Source organism: Artemia sp. Qi Xiang Cuo, chromosome 9 (assembly GCF_049724085.1).
Source record: "Artemia sp. Qi Xiang Cuo chromosome 9, ASM4972408v1, whole genome shotgun sequence".
NCBI lineage: Eukaryota > Metazoa > Arthropoda > Branchiopoda > Anostraca > Artemiidae > Artemia > Artemia sp. Qi Xiang Cuo.
In genome coordinates, this window is record NC_142802.1 from 55895688 (window position 1) to 55912748 (window position 17061).

The 17061-nt window shown below is 32.2% G+C and overlaps 1 protein-coding gene across 7 annotated transcripts in view; it reads left to right on the forward strand.

Moving 5' to 3' along the window:
• LOC148948839 (immunomodulatory peroxidase-like) overlaps positions 1-17061 on the forward strand; it is a 130894-nt gene that overhangs the window by 95086 nt on the left and 18747 nt on the right. For all 7 annotated transcript variants that reach the window (XM_089094738.1, XM_089094741.1, XM_089094739.1 and 4 more), the window contains exons 12-13: positions 2438-2636; positions 8345-8447. In XM_089094738.1, the coding sequence (XP_088950864.1) occupies positions 2438-2636; positions 8345-8447 (302 nt within the window). The remainder of the gene's footprint in view (positions 1-2437; positions 2637-8344; positions 8448-17061) is intronic.

The window sequence follows — 17061 nt, forward strand, 5'->3', positions numbered from 1 at the left end:
TCAAACAGTTCCGGGTAACGAACTGTAAGGAAGGAGCCACCCGGCTGAATAGTAACCGAAACTCGAAAAAACAGAATTTTAATACAAATAGACACATCCTAAGAATTAATTTTTATGCTGATTTCAAATATATAAGTTTCATTAAGTTTAGTATTACCCATCAAAAGTTAAGAGCCTGAAACAATTTGTCTTGTTTCCGAAAAAAAGGGGAAACAACCCCTAAAAGTGGCAGAATCTTAATGAATATCACACCATCAGATTCAGTGTATCCGAGAATTCTACTGTAGAGGTTTCAAGCTCCTGTCTGCAAAAATATGGAATTTTGTATTTTTTTGCCAGAAGAAAGATCATGGATGCGTGTTTGTTTGTTTGTTTTTTTTTCCCAGGGGTGATCGTATCGGTCCAATGGTCCTAGAATATCGCTAGAGGACTCATTTGAAAGAAAATTAAAAGTTCTAGTGTCCATTTTAAGTGACCAAGAAAATTGGAGGGCAATTAGGCTCCCTCCTACGCTCATTTTTTTCCCGAAGTCACCTGATCAAAATTTTGAGATAGCCATTTTGTTTAGCATAGTCGAAAATTTATTAAATATATCTTTGATGATCACTTCATCCCCCACAGTTCCCAGGGGAAGGACTGCAAGTTATGAACTTTGCCCATTGTTTACATATAGTTTTGGTTATTGGGAAGTATACAGACGTTTTCAGGAGGGATTTTTTCTGGGGGGGGGGGGGGCTGGAGGAGGGGGTTACGTGGGAGGATCTTTCCATGGAGGATATATTCCTTGGGTAGGGACATTTCTATGAAAGGGGTGCCGGATTTCCCAGTATTACTTAAAAACGATCAGACATAAAATAAAAAAAACAAGTTTTTTTCAACTAAAAGTAAGGAGCACCATTAAAACTTAAAACGAACAGAAATTATTACATATATGAGCGGATTTACCCCCTAGTCAATGCCTTGCTCTTTACGCTAAAGTTTTTTATTACTTTCAAAAGAGCTATCTTTTCTAATTAAATGGCCTTTGTGATTCAGGGGTTTGTGATTCGAACAAAATTCGATCGTATAGTATCTGTCGTATTGTACGAAAAATCATAAAAAAGTAAAATTAATATGCAAATTTTGTTTTAATTATTCATGTACGGTGAGCGAAAATCAAAGCTGCATCAATTCAAAAACAATCAGAAATTAAATAAAAAAACAAGATTTTTTAACTGAAAGTAAAGAGCGACATTAAAACTTAAAACGAACAGAAATTATTCCGTAAATGAAAGGGGCTGTTCAGTCCTCAACGCCTCGCTCTTTACGCTAAAGTTTGACTCTGTCTCATAACTCTATTTTTTAAAACAATAAAAAACTTTAGCGCAAAGAGTGAGGCGTTGAGGAGGGGACATCCCCTTTCATATACGGAACAATTTCTGTTCGTTTTAAATTTTAATGTGACTCCTTACTTTCAGTTAAAAAACCTTTTTTTTATTTAGTTGCTGTAAGAAATGAAGGTAAAATAATTTGGGAAGCCCTAATATAGGTATGTGAGTTACTAACAACAATGTTGGGTAGCCTATAACCTAGTCAATTACTTATTATTTAATAGAAATTATTGTTAAATTATTATACAAGATATTTTTTATTATTAATAAATAAGTTTTTCTCATGAAAGTAAAGATGGTATTAATAATAAAAGCACAAGCTCCAAATTGAGAAAAAAGGACATTGGATTTTTAATTGCTGAAATACAGTTAGTTTTCATAACCGAAAAATTTGTCAAGCACTGTTTTCAGAAATGCACAAACTAAATTACAGCTTAGACAACAGATCGCTAGAGGGGCGACAATGCTTAAAAATAGAGGATAATTTATACATGTTTTAAGCCCCCAAAGTTCAATATCCGATTTGTAAATTAAGACCTTAGAAACCATTGAATACAGATTGCTGGGGGAAAATTAAAAGTCCCATACGGAACAATAGGATACTTACTGTGTTTTGTTTTAGGACGTACTTATTGTGATTTCAGTCTCGTATTTGCAATTCTTATCTTAAAAAATCATTGTGCACCAGCCTTGATGGAAAGCACCATTTCTTAAATATGTACTTACTGTGTTTTGATTTAGAACATTCATATGACATTCTAGGCCTTGGAACTTCCATTGGTAACCTCAGAAACAAAAAAATTAAAATAATTATAATCTTGTCTGGTAGGGAGCTGTCTGTGGAGGAGAAGCGAATTTGGGTAGAGGGTTGTTTTGAAAGGAAATTATGAGGGTGGGAGGCTGTGTGGGCATGCAGCTGTATGGCAGGCAGTTCTAGTATTGTGAGTTAGGTGGGAGCCAGTTAATTTAGTGTGCTTAAAGTCCTCAATTACTAAATTGGCAATAAATGCACATATGAGTAATATCAAAAACAATTTCTGTAAATTATAATTTTTAATCATTTTCAGATCGTTGAGAGATTTAAGCTCTTGTATCGTGATGTAGATGATGTTGACCTTTTTATTGCTGGTATATCAGAGCGACCTGCTGAAGGAGCTCTCCTTGGGCCCACTTTCCAATGCATTATTGGGGATCAATTTTCAAGACTCAAAATAGGAGACAGATATTTTTATGAATTAGGAGGCATGGACCACTCTTTCACTGAAGGTAAATATATATTTTATCCCTATAAACTATCTTAAAGAGTATGTATGACTTATAAAAGTGGAAACTGACACTAGTGGCGACAAAAAATAATGCTATCGACGCCATCTAGCGTTTGGCGACATGGCATTTTTTCAGTGTAATAGTAAGAATAAATAGTTTAATTAGTGTGATTTGTGAAATTAGGGTAGTAATAAGCATCTGATCTTAGTTCCTGGCAGAAACAAGATTACAGGGCTTGAAAAGATGTCGCCACATACTAGGTGACGTTGACAGTTTTTTTTCTCGACACTAGCGCCAATTCCCACTCTTATTAGTTACCCATACTCTTTTTTGCTATTGCGAAGTGAGCAGATGAGGGTTGTAATTTACCGCCGTCCGATTTTTTTTTCAAGCAAGTGCACCTCAATTGAAACTAGCAGCTGTTGCAGTCGGACAGGAGCGTATCAGTTTAGGGTTTCTACTCTCAAAAAGGAAGCGCTAGAAAATTCTAAAGTACTCACTTATAGCACTCTTTAAGGCGTACTAATAAACTATAACCCCTAATGGTAATAAATTTATATTCCAAGTTGCATATACGCAATGAATTTTCCGTACACCGACTCTTTCCGTCAAATTGATTTAGCGGCAAACAAGCAAGACAAGAAAACAACCGATCGGGAAGAAAAGATGAAAAAATTCAATTTGTATATGTAATTCAGGGCATATATTTCTCCATTAAGGTTGGGGAAGATGAGGGGTAAAGTTTATTGCTACGCCTTAAGATATGATATAAGTAAGTATTCTGGAATTTTTAAAGTATTCTATAGAATTTTATAACGTTTCCTTCTGGAAAGTGGAAACCCTATACTAATACCGATACGAGTTCTGAGTTCCATGTTGGCTAAAGAAAAAATAAAAGACAGTGGGAATTGAGAGACAGTTTAAAATTTTACAGGAAGCATTTAAATACTGTGAACTTTCACGGGAGCCTTTTTATTTGTTAAGTTTTCTTTTTCAAAAAAAAAAAAAAAAAAAAAAAAGAAAACAAAAAACGTGTTGAATCTTTACTAAGTCATCGCTGTTGAGCAGAATATATTGACCTAAGAATTAAAGCCTTGGAATTTCTTAGATATTATGTTTTAACGTTATACTCAAGAACTGGACTTCTTACTTGATTGCTGTTATTAAGTTTCACAGTTCGAATAAATCGTTTTAATTGTCATGATATTCTTATCAATCAAATCTTTATTGGTAGGGTGGCACTATGCACCTGAAGGAATAATCCTAATTTAAAACGCCTAATTTGTTGTATTTACTCTGAACTGAAAACATATAACTATAACACGTATTGTTTGATAATATCTGTATGCGTCACTTAATAAAGGTTGCCTTCCTCTCTTAATGTCTTTACTGGGTTAGTAAAATAATTCCAAGTTGGTAAAATAATGGTAAGTTGGTAAAATAATGGTAAGTTGGTAAAATAATTACAAAATCGTAACACAAAGTGCCTCGATTCTACTGCGGTTTTGCCGATTTTATAGCAATTTTACCCCAGTCTCATCAATTTTATTTCAGATTTGCAGATTGTTACCGAAATATCGGCCGTCATTAGTAAAACAACCAGTAAAAATAGCCGAGCAGTCTGCATGATTAATTACTCCATCCCTCACAATTTTGAGTAGTAAAGCTTCTGATGACACACAGGTGCAGAAATAGAACTAGTGTTTGGGGGGCCACGAAATTAACTCCCCCATCGGTGTTTCTCCCTCCAAGCCTGTAATTATTGCAACTTTTGACCTTTTGGGGAGGAGGGCACATACCGCTAAGACCACCCCCTGATGACACAAAATAGAATTAGGCACGTAAGCAGGAAATATTGAGTGAGGGATGATGTAATGTTTTACAAAAAAACACTAAATATATAAGGATTTTATTAAAATGATGGTAAAATAATAAACATATTTATAAAAGGCAGAGAGGTTATGTCCGGAAGCCTGAGATACAAATCTGTGCAGATTACATCTAAAGCTCAGTTGAAAGTGGAATATTCAATTCTTAGCTTGGATATTCTAAAGAAAACACCAATCCCCCCCCCCCCAAAAAAAAAGCACTTTCTCTTGATTGGGAAGTCTAGTAAAATCGGAAATGTCTTCATTTTTTTTCAAATCCTGCGGACAAGAAAACGGACTGGAGACACTTCAAATTCTAGCTGTTCAAATTAATTATAAGACTAAGGACAATATACTGAAGGAGTCCTAAAAGTAATAACAATAATAACAGAAGTTTACTAAAACTTTTCCTGGAACAATGAGACACCTCAACAATGCTTCTGACTTTCTTCATTTCTATTGAAATCAATTCCAATTCCGTAAGTTTCGGAGAACGGGACACTAAGTAGCAAATTATTCTTTTGATTAAAGAATAAGTTTTCGTTTTCCTCATCCTGGTTACAATTATAAGAATGTAATGCCTTGCATTTGTTTGATATTGGCTGGATTGATGGAAATAACATAACAACCTCAAGTCCCAAATCGGTCCATCTCGTCACAAGGGACACAGGTACAACTTTTAGGGGGGAATCACAGCAAGCGTTCTCTCCATTTCCTTTCCTCCTGTATTTAACATGCTGGACTGGAGTGCTAACACTTCAGATTATGAACTAATTAAAAGAAATAACAAAGTCTTATTTAAGGAAGTAAAGAGCAAAATTGAAACTCAAACGAACAAAAAATTGATTCACCGAATAAACAAGATATATCTTCATAACTAACTCAATTAAACTGACTCGTGATATTTTCCAATATTCTTACAGTTCCAGAACTAGCACTTCACTGAAAAACAAAACCGACCCCTCCAACCCCAAAAAAAACACGGGATCTTTTCTTAGGAACAGAAAATTTGATGACTCGCCTGTTCAAAACAAAAATTAATTTATAAGTCTCTCAATACCCTTTGATTGACCATGAAATCGATAACTTTTAAAAGCCGGACACACGTAATTTTTTTTTCAGCACCGATTTGCCAAATGGCGCCGAATTGCAAAGAAAACGGCAGCGATTTAAAATTTTTTCTAGTTTTCGGTGCCGATTTACAAAAACGGTACCGAATTTGATCGTAATCGTCAAAAAAGAAATAGGAAAACAAAGGGAAAGATATCGAACGTGGAATAAAGTCAGCCAGAGATGAGTATGATGAAAGACCCAGCCACTAAGCTCCTCATCATGGAGGTACAGTCATATCCAGTGCTGTACCTGTCGGGTGATCCATATTATCTAAAGACAAAGAAGAAAGATGCTACTTGGGAGGAAATACAGATATCCTATATATATATAGCCAAGACTAACTTACCATCCAAGATAGCCTAACCCATATTCTTTTCTCTGGTGAATGTTCTTCCTAACCTGTTTTAATCCTCAATCGTTTCCTTCTCTTCACCAAGAAAATCAGAAGAATTAAGTTGAGATCAGTCATGCAATTATTTGATAAACTGCAGTTGACAAATAATATATATATATATATATATATATATATATATATATATATATATATATATATATATATATATATATATATATATATATATATATATATCCATGATGTTTAGTTTTGAAAATCTTGTGCAAAGGGCACTTTTTTGTACTGCTATCGGTTGCCCACTAAGCTGCTGAAATCGGTACCGAAAACAGTTACGTGTGTCCGGCACTTCAGTACGCATTCATAATTCTTAAAAACTCTAGTTAGCTTAGTTTTCAGTAAAGCGCTAGTTTTTAGGATTCTACTGATACTGGAAATTATTACGAGTCAGTTTATTGGGCTAGTTTCGTAAATCTATTTTATGCAATCCGCGAAGCAATAGTTTTTGTTCGTTTTAAATTTCGACTTCGCTCTTTACTTCCATATAACCGCTGCTATCGCTACAACCATGATAATATTGACTTTGCAGCGATATCCGTAAATAACTATCAAACAAATATCGGTAAATAACTATAAATAAATAGGCGACATCGGGTTAAATTTTGATCATCGGTAGAAATGAGTTTCCAACAATTGGTAATATCCATGCGTCAATAGTACCCACATCTTTCAATAATATCGGTCCACCAATATAATACTGTTGAGAATCAACATTTAGGGTATTGTATCGAGTATCGGCGACACTAATGCAGTCTGGATTAGCTCCTAAATTATACTCTAAGCATTGTTAAAATTAAAAAATGGTTTACGTTGTTAAGAGTATTGAAGATTGTACCACTACAGTGAATATTAGAAGCGATAGTATCGGGGCTTTTTAAACCTGTTTCTATTTTTTTTTTCTTTGGTGCGCTATCTAAGGTAATATTTACTTTATAAGTTTGACTGGATTTATATACTGTATACTATATATATTATATATATATATATATATATATATATATATATATATATATATATATATATATATATATATATATATATATATATATATATATATATATATATATATATATATATATATATATATATATATATATATATATATATATATATATATATATATATATATATATATATATATATATATATATATATATATATATATATATATATATTATTTAGAGGTATTACTTAGCAAAAAAAAAAAAAAAAAAAAAAAAAAAAAAAAAAAAAAAAAAAAAAAAACTGTCGTCCTAATCCAGCAATTGAGACAAATGTACACTTGAACGAGGCTCTCACCTTACACATCCATCCAACTACCTAGGACCAAACAGTATACCCAAACCATCAACCAAATAGAAAAGTCCAAATCCATGCAAAGTTGTCATCAATAAATGTAAGTCATTGTAAAATTACCAGCAAAAGCACCTTAAATCTAGAAAAATATTTCCAAGTAAAACCTTCCATTTAGGGCTCATCAGAAGAAATACCACCGGCCTTAACGGGTTTCGAGGCTTTACATTCTTTACCCAGCACGGTAATAATAATAATATATATATATATATATATATATATATATATATATATATATATATATATATATATATATATATATATATATATATATATATATATATATATATATATATATATATATATATATATATATATATATATGCAAAAGTTTGAGTGAATGCTTATTCAAGTTTTTCCTGAGAAGATTTTATTTATCCTATTGCCAGATAAAACGTTTCTTGTCAGATAATTGGTTTTCGTTCAGGAAGATTTGCTGGGCTGGTGGTGTAGAACCATCTTCTAAATGGTACTTGAAATGGTTAATATGCATCCAAAGATAAACTTTAAATTATCCTAGAGAATCCATTGATATAAGACAAATTTAAAAAATTTAAAGGATAGCCTCGCCACCGTTCAGATATATACTTTTAGGTTTTACACGTCTAGATGAAACTCCGGCTTCCATGAAATAAAGTATCCTCCTGGTGAAGGTAATTTTAATTCTGGCTTCATGCAAAGGCTGCATCCAGGTATGGGGAGAGGAGTTGGAGTAGTTGGGTTTGAATCCCTCTCCAAATTTTTTGTTTGACTCGTAAAAAAGTAGCAGTAATGCATATATACATTTTCTTATAAACAAAATAATTTTTTTTACAAAAGCATCTCCCCCCTCAAAGAAAAGCCTGGATGAGTTTCGGTCTGTGCTAGTTTACTTTATTCTTTACTAAATCCAAATTATTATTTATTGGCTTACTGAGAAAAAATAAATGTATCTGAACTAATTATTACCATCTTTCGCTTAGCACAACTGAACGAAATTCGCAAGATTACATTAGCAAGAGTAGTATGTGACAACAGCGAAGTAGAAACAACACAACCTCTTTTGTTCTGGACGCCTTCATATTTGTAAGTACCCCAGTTTTGATACTAAAAGTTTTGATACCCAGTTTTGACTGTGGAAATAGTTAATTGGCCAGAAAAAATTCAATTCTCTTCCAGGCCTATCTTTAAATCCATGAGGCTGTTTCTATCAGAAGAAGATGTATCAATATAGTCGAAAATAATCTCCTTTTTGATTTCAAGCTTTCCATCATTTTAGTAAAATGACCGTTGTAAAATACGGTTTCCATGAACGTTTTAAAGACTGCTACGACACCTGGGTCTGAACCACCATAAGCTACGTGAAAGAGTTTAGGATATTCTAAATCCCAAGGAGAACTAAAGTCACATTTATTGGTAAAAACCCAAGATTTGTTAAATATATGGGTTTTTCTTTGATTTTAATGTCCAAAATTTCTTGACAAAAGCAGAAAACTCAAATGGCAGGAAATGGGATGGAAAGGCATGTGTGAACACCAATTTGTCCTGAATCTTGTGAACTTATACTATGTCATTGCATTTTTGCATGCTCCACCTTACAGACAGGAACACTGCTGTTCAAACATTCAATTCGTTTCCAATTTCAAAAAATTATGCCACAAATCCTTAGTCTGATTGGTTAATCTTAAGCTATATATAGTTGAATATTAGCTATATATAGTTGAATATTAGCTATATATATATAGCTAATCTCAAGCATGAAAGTTGAACATTGTTCAATTCAACACGCCACGAATAATTGGCACTTTAGTGGTCTGTAATTTAGATTGCTATCCACAAGTGTGAGTATAATTTAAACAAGGAAAAAGAAATGTCACGGAAAAACTCAAGTCAGTTCTTCGTTGCCTGGTCTAGGCCTCCTTGGACCTAAAGTTGGGGTAGTTCTTCCCTATTTTCTGAACCAAATATATCGAAAGACTTTGAAAAACTGGGATGCCAATTGCTGCATTCAGTGCTCAAGAAAACCAATGAAATAATATAGGTAGCACATCTATAAGCACAATTTACCAGTAGGATCATCACTTGATAAAACGCCAACCCTGGAGCACAATTTACCATAAGCACAATTTACCAGTAGGATCATCACTTGATAAAACGCCAACCCTGGAGAAACAGAAGTCAATAATGTAGACGGAAGAATGCTGGGGACAAATCCTTTGTTTCTTACTACCCCCTCCCCCCTTCCGAGAGAAAAATATAAAGTAGGGACAAAATATAAAGTTTTAAAAATCAACCGTTTATTTATATTGGAAATAATCCTTTGTCGCTCTACTTAATGTATAGGGAGACACTACCATGTCATCGACCCTATTATTGTTATCCTAGGGTACCGGAATTCACAGTCTACTACTCTGATCTTTGATCTTAAGGAACATTAGCCTGGGAATCAATAAAACGACTTTAGTGAAAACTGAGAAATCTTTAAAAATTTACTGGGTTTTCAGCAATTTTTTTTTGCAATTTACTGGTTGCACTTTATCATAAAATTCAATAAAAAATTCACGGAACTTAGGATTTATGAGGGCTAGAGATCACTTTGACGAACGACCTGTGTCTCAAATAATTAGAATTATTCAAGGTAACTATTGTCATTTTAAAACATTGAGTCTACACTGAAGGAAATAATTTCCAAGTTCATAGCCTCACGATAATAGAATATAAAGTCTTTGAAAACATATAAATAAGTGTAAAAAATTCCAACCTGAATGAGATTCCTAGCCGTTTTATTACTCAGTCCTTGCAAAATTAAAATCACTTCTCATCAATTTTGAAGTGAAAAATGATCAATTATTGAGCTAGAAACCAAACTGCTTTCTTCTGTAGAAACTCTTATGCTTAAATGTTAAATGAGGCACTTAGCAATTTAGGTGAACCAAATTGAATAAGCGAAGACAATTCATGGCTTTACCTATTTCAGAGAAGTCTCTTCGTGTTAAGTATAGGATATCCACAAAATTCCTTAATGTATATAAAGCGAAGATAAACGAAAATTTAGAAGGAGAAGTGAAGTAAACTTGTATTTTGAGCAGCATTTCTTGTAGCATATTTGTTTGACTTGCGTCAGCCTGTCCCTTTTTGTTCTTACTGTTTTTGTCTCCTTTACTCTCTCTTTCCCTGTTCCCCTTTCTCTTTTTCTCTGTCTTCCCCCCTCTCTCTCTGTCCATTTATCTTTCTATCAGTCTCCCTATCTTTTAATAACAATTAGATGTGTAAATCGCAAATAAGACCCTAGACTTAGAGAGATTTTAATGAGGAAGAAAGATCAACATTTAATGAGAAAGAAAGATCAACTCTTACTTTAATTAATCTACTTTAACTACTTTACTTTAACTAACTTTACTTCAACTAATCTTGATTTAAATTAATTTTAATGAGGAAGAAAGATCAACTCTTACTTTAACTAATCTACTTTCACTAATTTACTTTAACTAACTTTACTTCAAATAATCTTGATTTAAATTAATTTTAATGAGGAAGAAAGATCAACTCTTACTTTAATTAATCTACTTTAACTACTTTACTTTACTTTAACTAGCTTTACTTCAAATAATCTTGATTTAAATTAATTTTAATGAGGAAGAAAGATCAACATTTAATGAGGAAGAAATATCAACTCTTACTTTAATTAATCTACTTTAACTACTTTACTTTAAGTAGCTTTACTTCAAATAATCTTGATTTAAATTAATTTTAATGAGGACTAAAGATCAACTCTTACTTTAACTAATCTACTTTAACTACTTTACTTTACTTTAACTAACTTTACTTCAACTAATATTGATTTAAATTAATTTTAATGAGGAAGAAAGATCAACTCTTACTTTAACTAATCTACTTTCACTAATTTACTTTAAGTAACTTTACTTCAACTAATCTTGATTTAAATTAATTTTAATGAGGAAGAAAGATCAACTCTTACTTTAATTAATCTACTTTAACTACTTTACTTTAAGTAACTTTACTTCAAATAATCTTGATTTAAATTAATTTTAATGAGGAAGAAATATCAACTCTTACTTTAACTAATCTACTTTAACTACTTTACTTTAACTAACTTTACTTCAACTAATCTTGATTTAAATTAATTTTAATGAGGAAGAAAGATCAACTCTTACTTTAATTAATCTACTTTAGCTACTTTACTTTAACTAACTTTACTTTAACTAATCTTAATTTAAATTAATTTTAATGAGGAGGAAATATCAACTCTTACTTTAACTAATCTACTTTAACTACTTTACTTTAACTAACTTTACTTCAACTAATCTTAATTTAAATTAATTTTAATGAGGAGGAAATATCAACTCTTACTTTAACTAATCTACTTTAACTACTTTACTTTAACTAACTTTACTTCAACTAATCTTAATTTAAATTAATTTTAATGAGGAAGAAAGATCAACTCTTACTTTAACTACTTTACTTTAACTAACTTTACTTTAACTAATCTTAATTTAAATTAATTTTAATGAGGAGGAAATATCAACTCTTACTTTAACTAATCTACTTTAACTACTTTACTTTAACTAACTTTACTTCAACTAATCTTAATTTAAATTAATTTTAATGAGGAGGAAATATCAACTCTTACTTTAACTAATCTACTTTAACTACTTTACTTTAACTAACTTTACTTCAACTAATCTTAATTTAAATTAATTTTAATGAGGAAGAAAGATCAACTCTTACTTTAACTACTTTACTTTAACTAACTTTACTTCAACTAATCTTGATTTAAATTAATTTTAATGAGGAAGAAAGATCAACTCTTACTTTAATTAATCTACTTTAACTACTTTACTTTAACTAACTTTACTTTAACTAATCTTAATTTAAATTAATTTTAATGAGGAGGAAATATCAACTCTTACTTTAACTAATCTACTTTAACTACTTTACTTTAACTAACTTTACTTCAACTAATCTTAATTTAAATTAATTTTAATGAGGAAGAAAGATCAACTCTTACTTTAACTACTTTACTTTAACTAACTTTACTTTAACTAATCTTAATTTAAATTAATTTTAATGAGGAAGAAAGATCAACTCTTACTTGAGGTAATTTCTGGTCTTTTTAAGTTCAAGTCCATTATATTATATCGAATGGATTGAATCCTTTATATTTATTATAACCTCTGTTCGTCTGAAGCTCGATTTTTGATTGCATAACGAATTTTGTGTTATAATTTTGACTTCTTACGCAAGTTACGTTGTGCTGATTAACAGTTTTAATGCCACTCTTTAATTTTCGTTGAAGTACTATGTTTTTGGTATTTTAATAGCTTAAAAAACTGGCAATTTCAAAGAACTTTCTCTGTCATTTAACTGCCTAGGCTAATTGGATCAAATTCTAGTTCTATCAAGCTTCAGATACTCGGCTGCTGAATATGTATCAGTTTTCACCTGATCCAATCTTATTCACTCAAAAATACAAACAGACTACAATTTATTTAATAAATGGGGGATTTAATGGTTTTAGTCTCAAATCCCATCAAAAGATTTACACTTATTGTCATCTTAAAAACTCGACATAAAACCTAATTTCCTGGATGAACAAGCCCCCTTCTGAAAAACAAGATTCCCCTTTCTATTATTAGAATATAATACTGGTCCAAGGTGTTAATAGGAGTTGAGATTGCCTGGCCCGCTTCGGGAATTCAATCTTATTTCTTTCTCCAGCTTGAGAACTATCTCCCATCTATTCCTTAATATACCTAAGGAGAAGGGCCTAATCTCAGCAGGGAGGCTACTGGAATGGTCGTTTGTGATAGAAAAGGAAACTACTGGATAAATATTTCTTTTGTGACTTAGTAGTCACAGCATTACACTAAGCTAGAGACTTCCAAATTTTACTCTTTTACATAATTTGGTATCTTTTTAAAAAGTAGCTTGAAAAGTGTTTCAATTTCTTTAAAAACCTTTCAAAAAGATAATTTTTTATTTTCCGAAAGATAAATACGTTTTTGAAGTTAAAAAATGGTTTCATCAGCTGGGAAATCTAGAATAGAAAATATGGTAATATATATCATTCAAACTGTCTCATGAAATAAAACGTTGGAAGCAAGGAGTGGTGCGTGATAATTGAAATCAAGAAAAATAAATAAAGTATGCTTAACATCGATATCGAATATTAAAAAGAATATCGAACATTAAAAAAACTAAGGAAAATTCAGTTTTGCAATCAATATTTACAACAAGGCATATCAGGTTTAACTTGAAACCCAGCCTAACATATTTTAAAATATCAAATCCAGATACGACTAGATCTAATAAATATGCAGTTTTCTCTAATTCTTTGGTTGTAAAAAGTCCGAATACGCAAATTCTTCCTTTTAGTTGAAGCTTACCATGATTATTATTCTATACCTAGCATTTAAGGCAGATTACTCCCCGCAGTTAAGCTGTTGTGGTACAGGGGATTGGACGTACACCAAGCGACTATGGTTGTTGACCACCCAGCTTTGTCAGTCTTATGCAAGGCTTGATGTTGACAGGTTAGGTTATAAAGGTCAAAAATGGGTTAGAAATTAGGTTATAATCTCATAAATATAAATCTCAGAAATGCTCAACATTCACCATTAGCGCTTGTTGAATGTATAAACACGTTGTCAGTTGCTGTACGTCCGAAATATTTATTAAATGCTTTTATTTCGGACTGTCCCCGCTGAATGTCGACATTCATCAGATTCCGGTCTTTCGCGAGAACCTATATATATATATATATATATATATATATATATATATATATATATATATGGGAGAGATATATATATATATAGATATATATATATATATATATATATATATATATATATATATATATATATATATATATATAGTATATATATATATATATATATATATATATATATATATATATATATATGTATATATACATATATATACATACATACATTTTCCATCGAAAGTCTTTAATTCTTGATATCTTTGAACTAGCACTCCTCAATTGGATTGCACGAACCGGCATCGAAATAAATTATTGTAAATGGGCTTGACTGAAGTGTAAAAAAGAGGAAAACAGCAAAATATAAAACCAAGGAATAAAAGTATTTCTAATTAATGCCCGGGTTTTAGCCCCCTATCCTAGTTTATAAGAAGACAGGACAGGGTTGGAACACCAAGATAGCATAAGTAGGACACTAGTTATTGCTTCCTATCACATTTGAGTTGATCAACTGTCTGTTTTTAAGGTTTTGCATAGACCGCCTCTCAAAGCTAAAGTTGGAATGGACGCGAGTCCCTACAGAGCCCCGAATATTAGTCCTTACTTCCAACATTTTTGGTTAGATCTGACATTTCCCTTTAGTAAATATTTGGAAGACTGCAATTTAACGGCCACTTTCTCCCGGTCTATAAATCAGATTTTTCCAAGATGGGTAACTCGGAAACTAGCTCTTAACTCTCATCAAGTTTAGCTGAAACTCAAACGCAAATTTTTGTAGAAGTCTTGATTACAAGAGTCTAGTAATTCCCTTCCACTGCGAGACAGAACCGTGTCTACACCAAAAAAGGGACAAAATGTAAATTAACTTACTCCTTCCACCAGTTTTGCTTTTAACGAGGATTAAAGGGCCTTCTCAATAAAAGGATTTCAGATCAAACGAACACATCCAAATGCCACAATCAATATGCTTACTCTCTGTTTGTAAAAAATCTGGTTGATATTTTATAGCCCTTTGTGTTAGCCAGGCTTAGCCGAGCCGAGTTCTAAGGCCGTCGTAGCCGAGTGGTTAACGCGCAAGACTTAAAATCCTTTGTTAGTGGAGTCCTGGTGTCGCTGGTTATTTGGTTGGGAACAGTGGTTCATGGCTTGAATCTTTATAGTATCGATTCTTACCTCCCATTAATTTGAGCTGACTTATCACAGTCTTTCTCGGGAGAATGGAGGCATTAATGACATGAATTTGAGACTGTAAAAGCCTGACAGTGTCTGGACGCCGCAACTAGGAAACTAATTCTTATCTGCCATACTATCTTGGTCGACCTATAACAAACTGTTATGGTAATACTTCTGATTACAAGAGGGAACTCACCCTCTTTCCCTACCCCTAACAAGCTAAAACTATCTCTAGACGCATAAAATGCACAGCTTCGACGGCATCTTTTACCTCCAATCAAGTTTGATTGAAATCCAATAGGGTCTTTTTGGTAGATGAGCCGAAGAAAAACATTTGGACACACCCCTCCCCTCCCCTACCTTTGTCTTGATTCATAGATAGACTTATTTAAGTCTAGTTCTGGGGCTAAGTTTTGTATTCGTGTAGAATCTCTGAAGACCTAATTACAAATAAAAAATAAATTATCAACAAGCAAAAATCAGAATTTGGGATTTCAAGTTCGACTTTCTGAAATTATTTCAGGAATTTATAATAAATAATTTCAGAAATGTTCAAGAATGCAGGAGAACTAACAAGTTCTGACTGTAAGCTCTCGCAGAGATTATTCCATGTTCTACACAATCATAACTTTAAATAATGCATAAGGAGCTTATAGGGGATTTTTTAAAGCTTGAATGTTTTGGTTCGGAGTGGGTATTTTTATTCGAGGGGGGGGGGGGCAAACAAAAAAACTTTAAAAACCCATTAATAATTTGTTTATATGCATTTTTGTTTTAAATATAATATTTGTAATAAATATAATATTCATTAATGAATATTATACATTTGGAATCAGTATAACAAGTGAATTCTTTTGGTACATGTATTGATAATAAATCGGTTTTTGGGGGTTGCGGTAACTATTGAGCCGTGTCGCTCCTTCCGTACAGCCTGTTTCTACGAATTGTTTGATAGTATTTTCCAGGCGAATCTTCTTGCTGATTTATGATTAGGTGTTGGATAGAAAAAGAAGATGTTTTTGTAATAATAAAATTTTACAGAAATCAGAGTAATTTTCTTCTCAGTCTCACGATCTAATGTCTGAAATAAGTTTCGAATTTATGTCTTTTATTTTTTTCAAGCTAAAGACCGCTAATTATGGGTCTGAAAAATCTATGAAGAAGAAATGCTACTCTGCAGCACAATCCAAGGGCGGATCTAGAACAAAATCTTAGAGGGGGAGGGGGAATGTGACCAGGGTGCCAATAATTGACCAAATTGACGAGTTTATGTTAAAAAAGAGGGAAAACAGAAAAAAAAACAAAGAATGATGTTGTCAGAAAAGTTCTTGGAGGGAGGGGAGAAGGGCGGGGTTTCCTACTCCGCTGGATCCACCAGCGGCACAATCAATCAGAAGCAACTTGAATACCATTTATAAACTACATATAGAAACGATACAAGTGTTGCTTACGGTGGGCACAGAGAGATCAGCTGTATTAATAGCTCTGTTATTCATGCCTAAAAAAATCTTGTTTTGGGAAAGCCTGAGAAGATGCGCGACTTAAGGAATATGAAGTTTGGATACTTTATCCTTTTTTGACATGGATGTACAACCCTATAGAACCAAATGTTGGAAATCAATAAACCTCTTCAATGATCAATTATTTTTAATCAATACATGTCGGCTAGCAAATTGTCATATTTATAAAAAAAAATTAAAAAAAATAAAGAATGCCGTTTTCGTTGAATTCTAAAACATTTGATGTTTCTAATCTCAGCAAATGGGTCCATGTTTTTTTGAA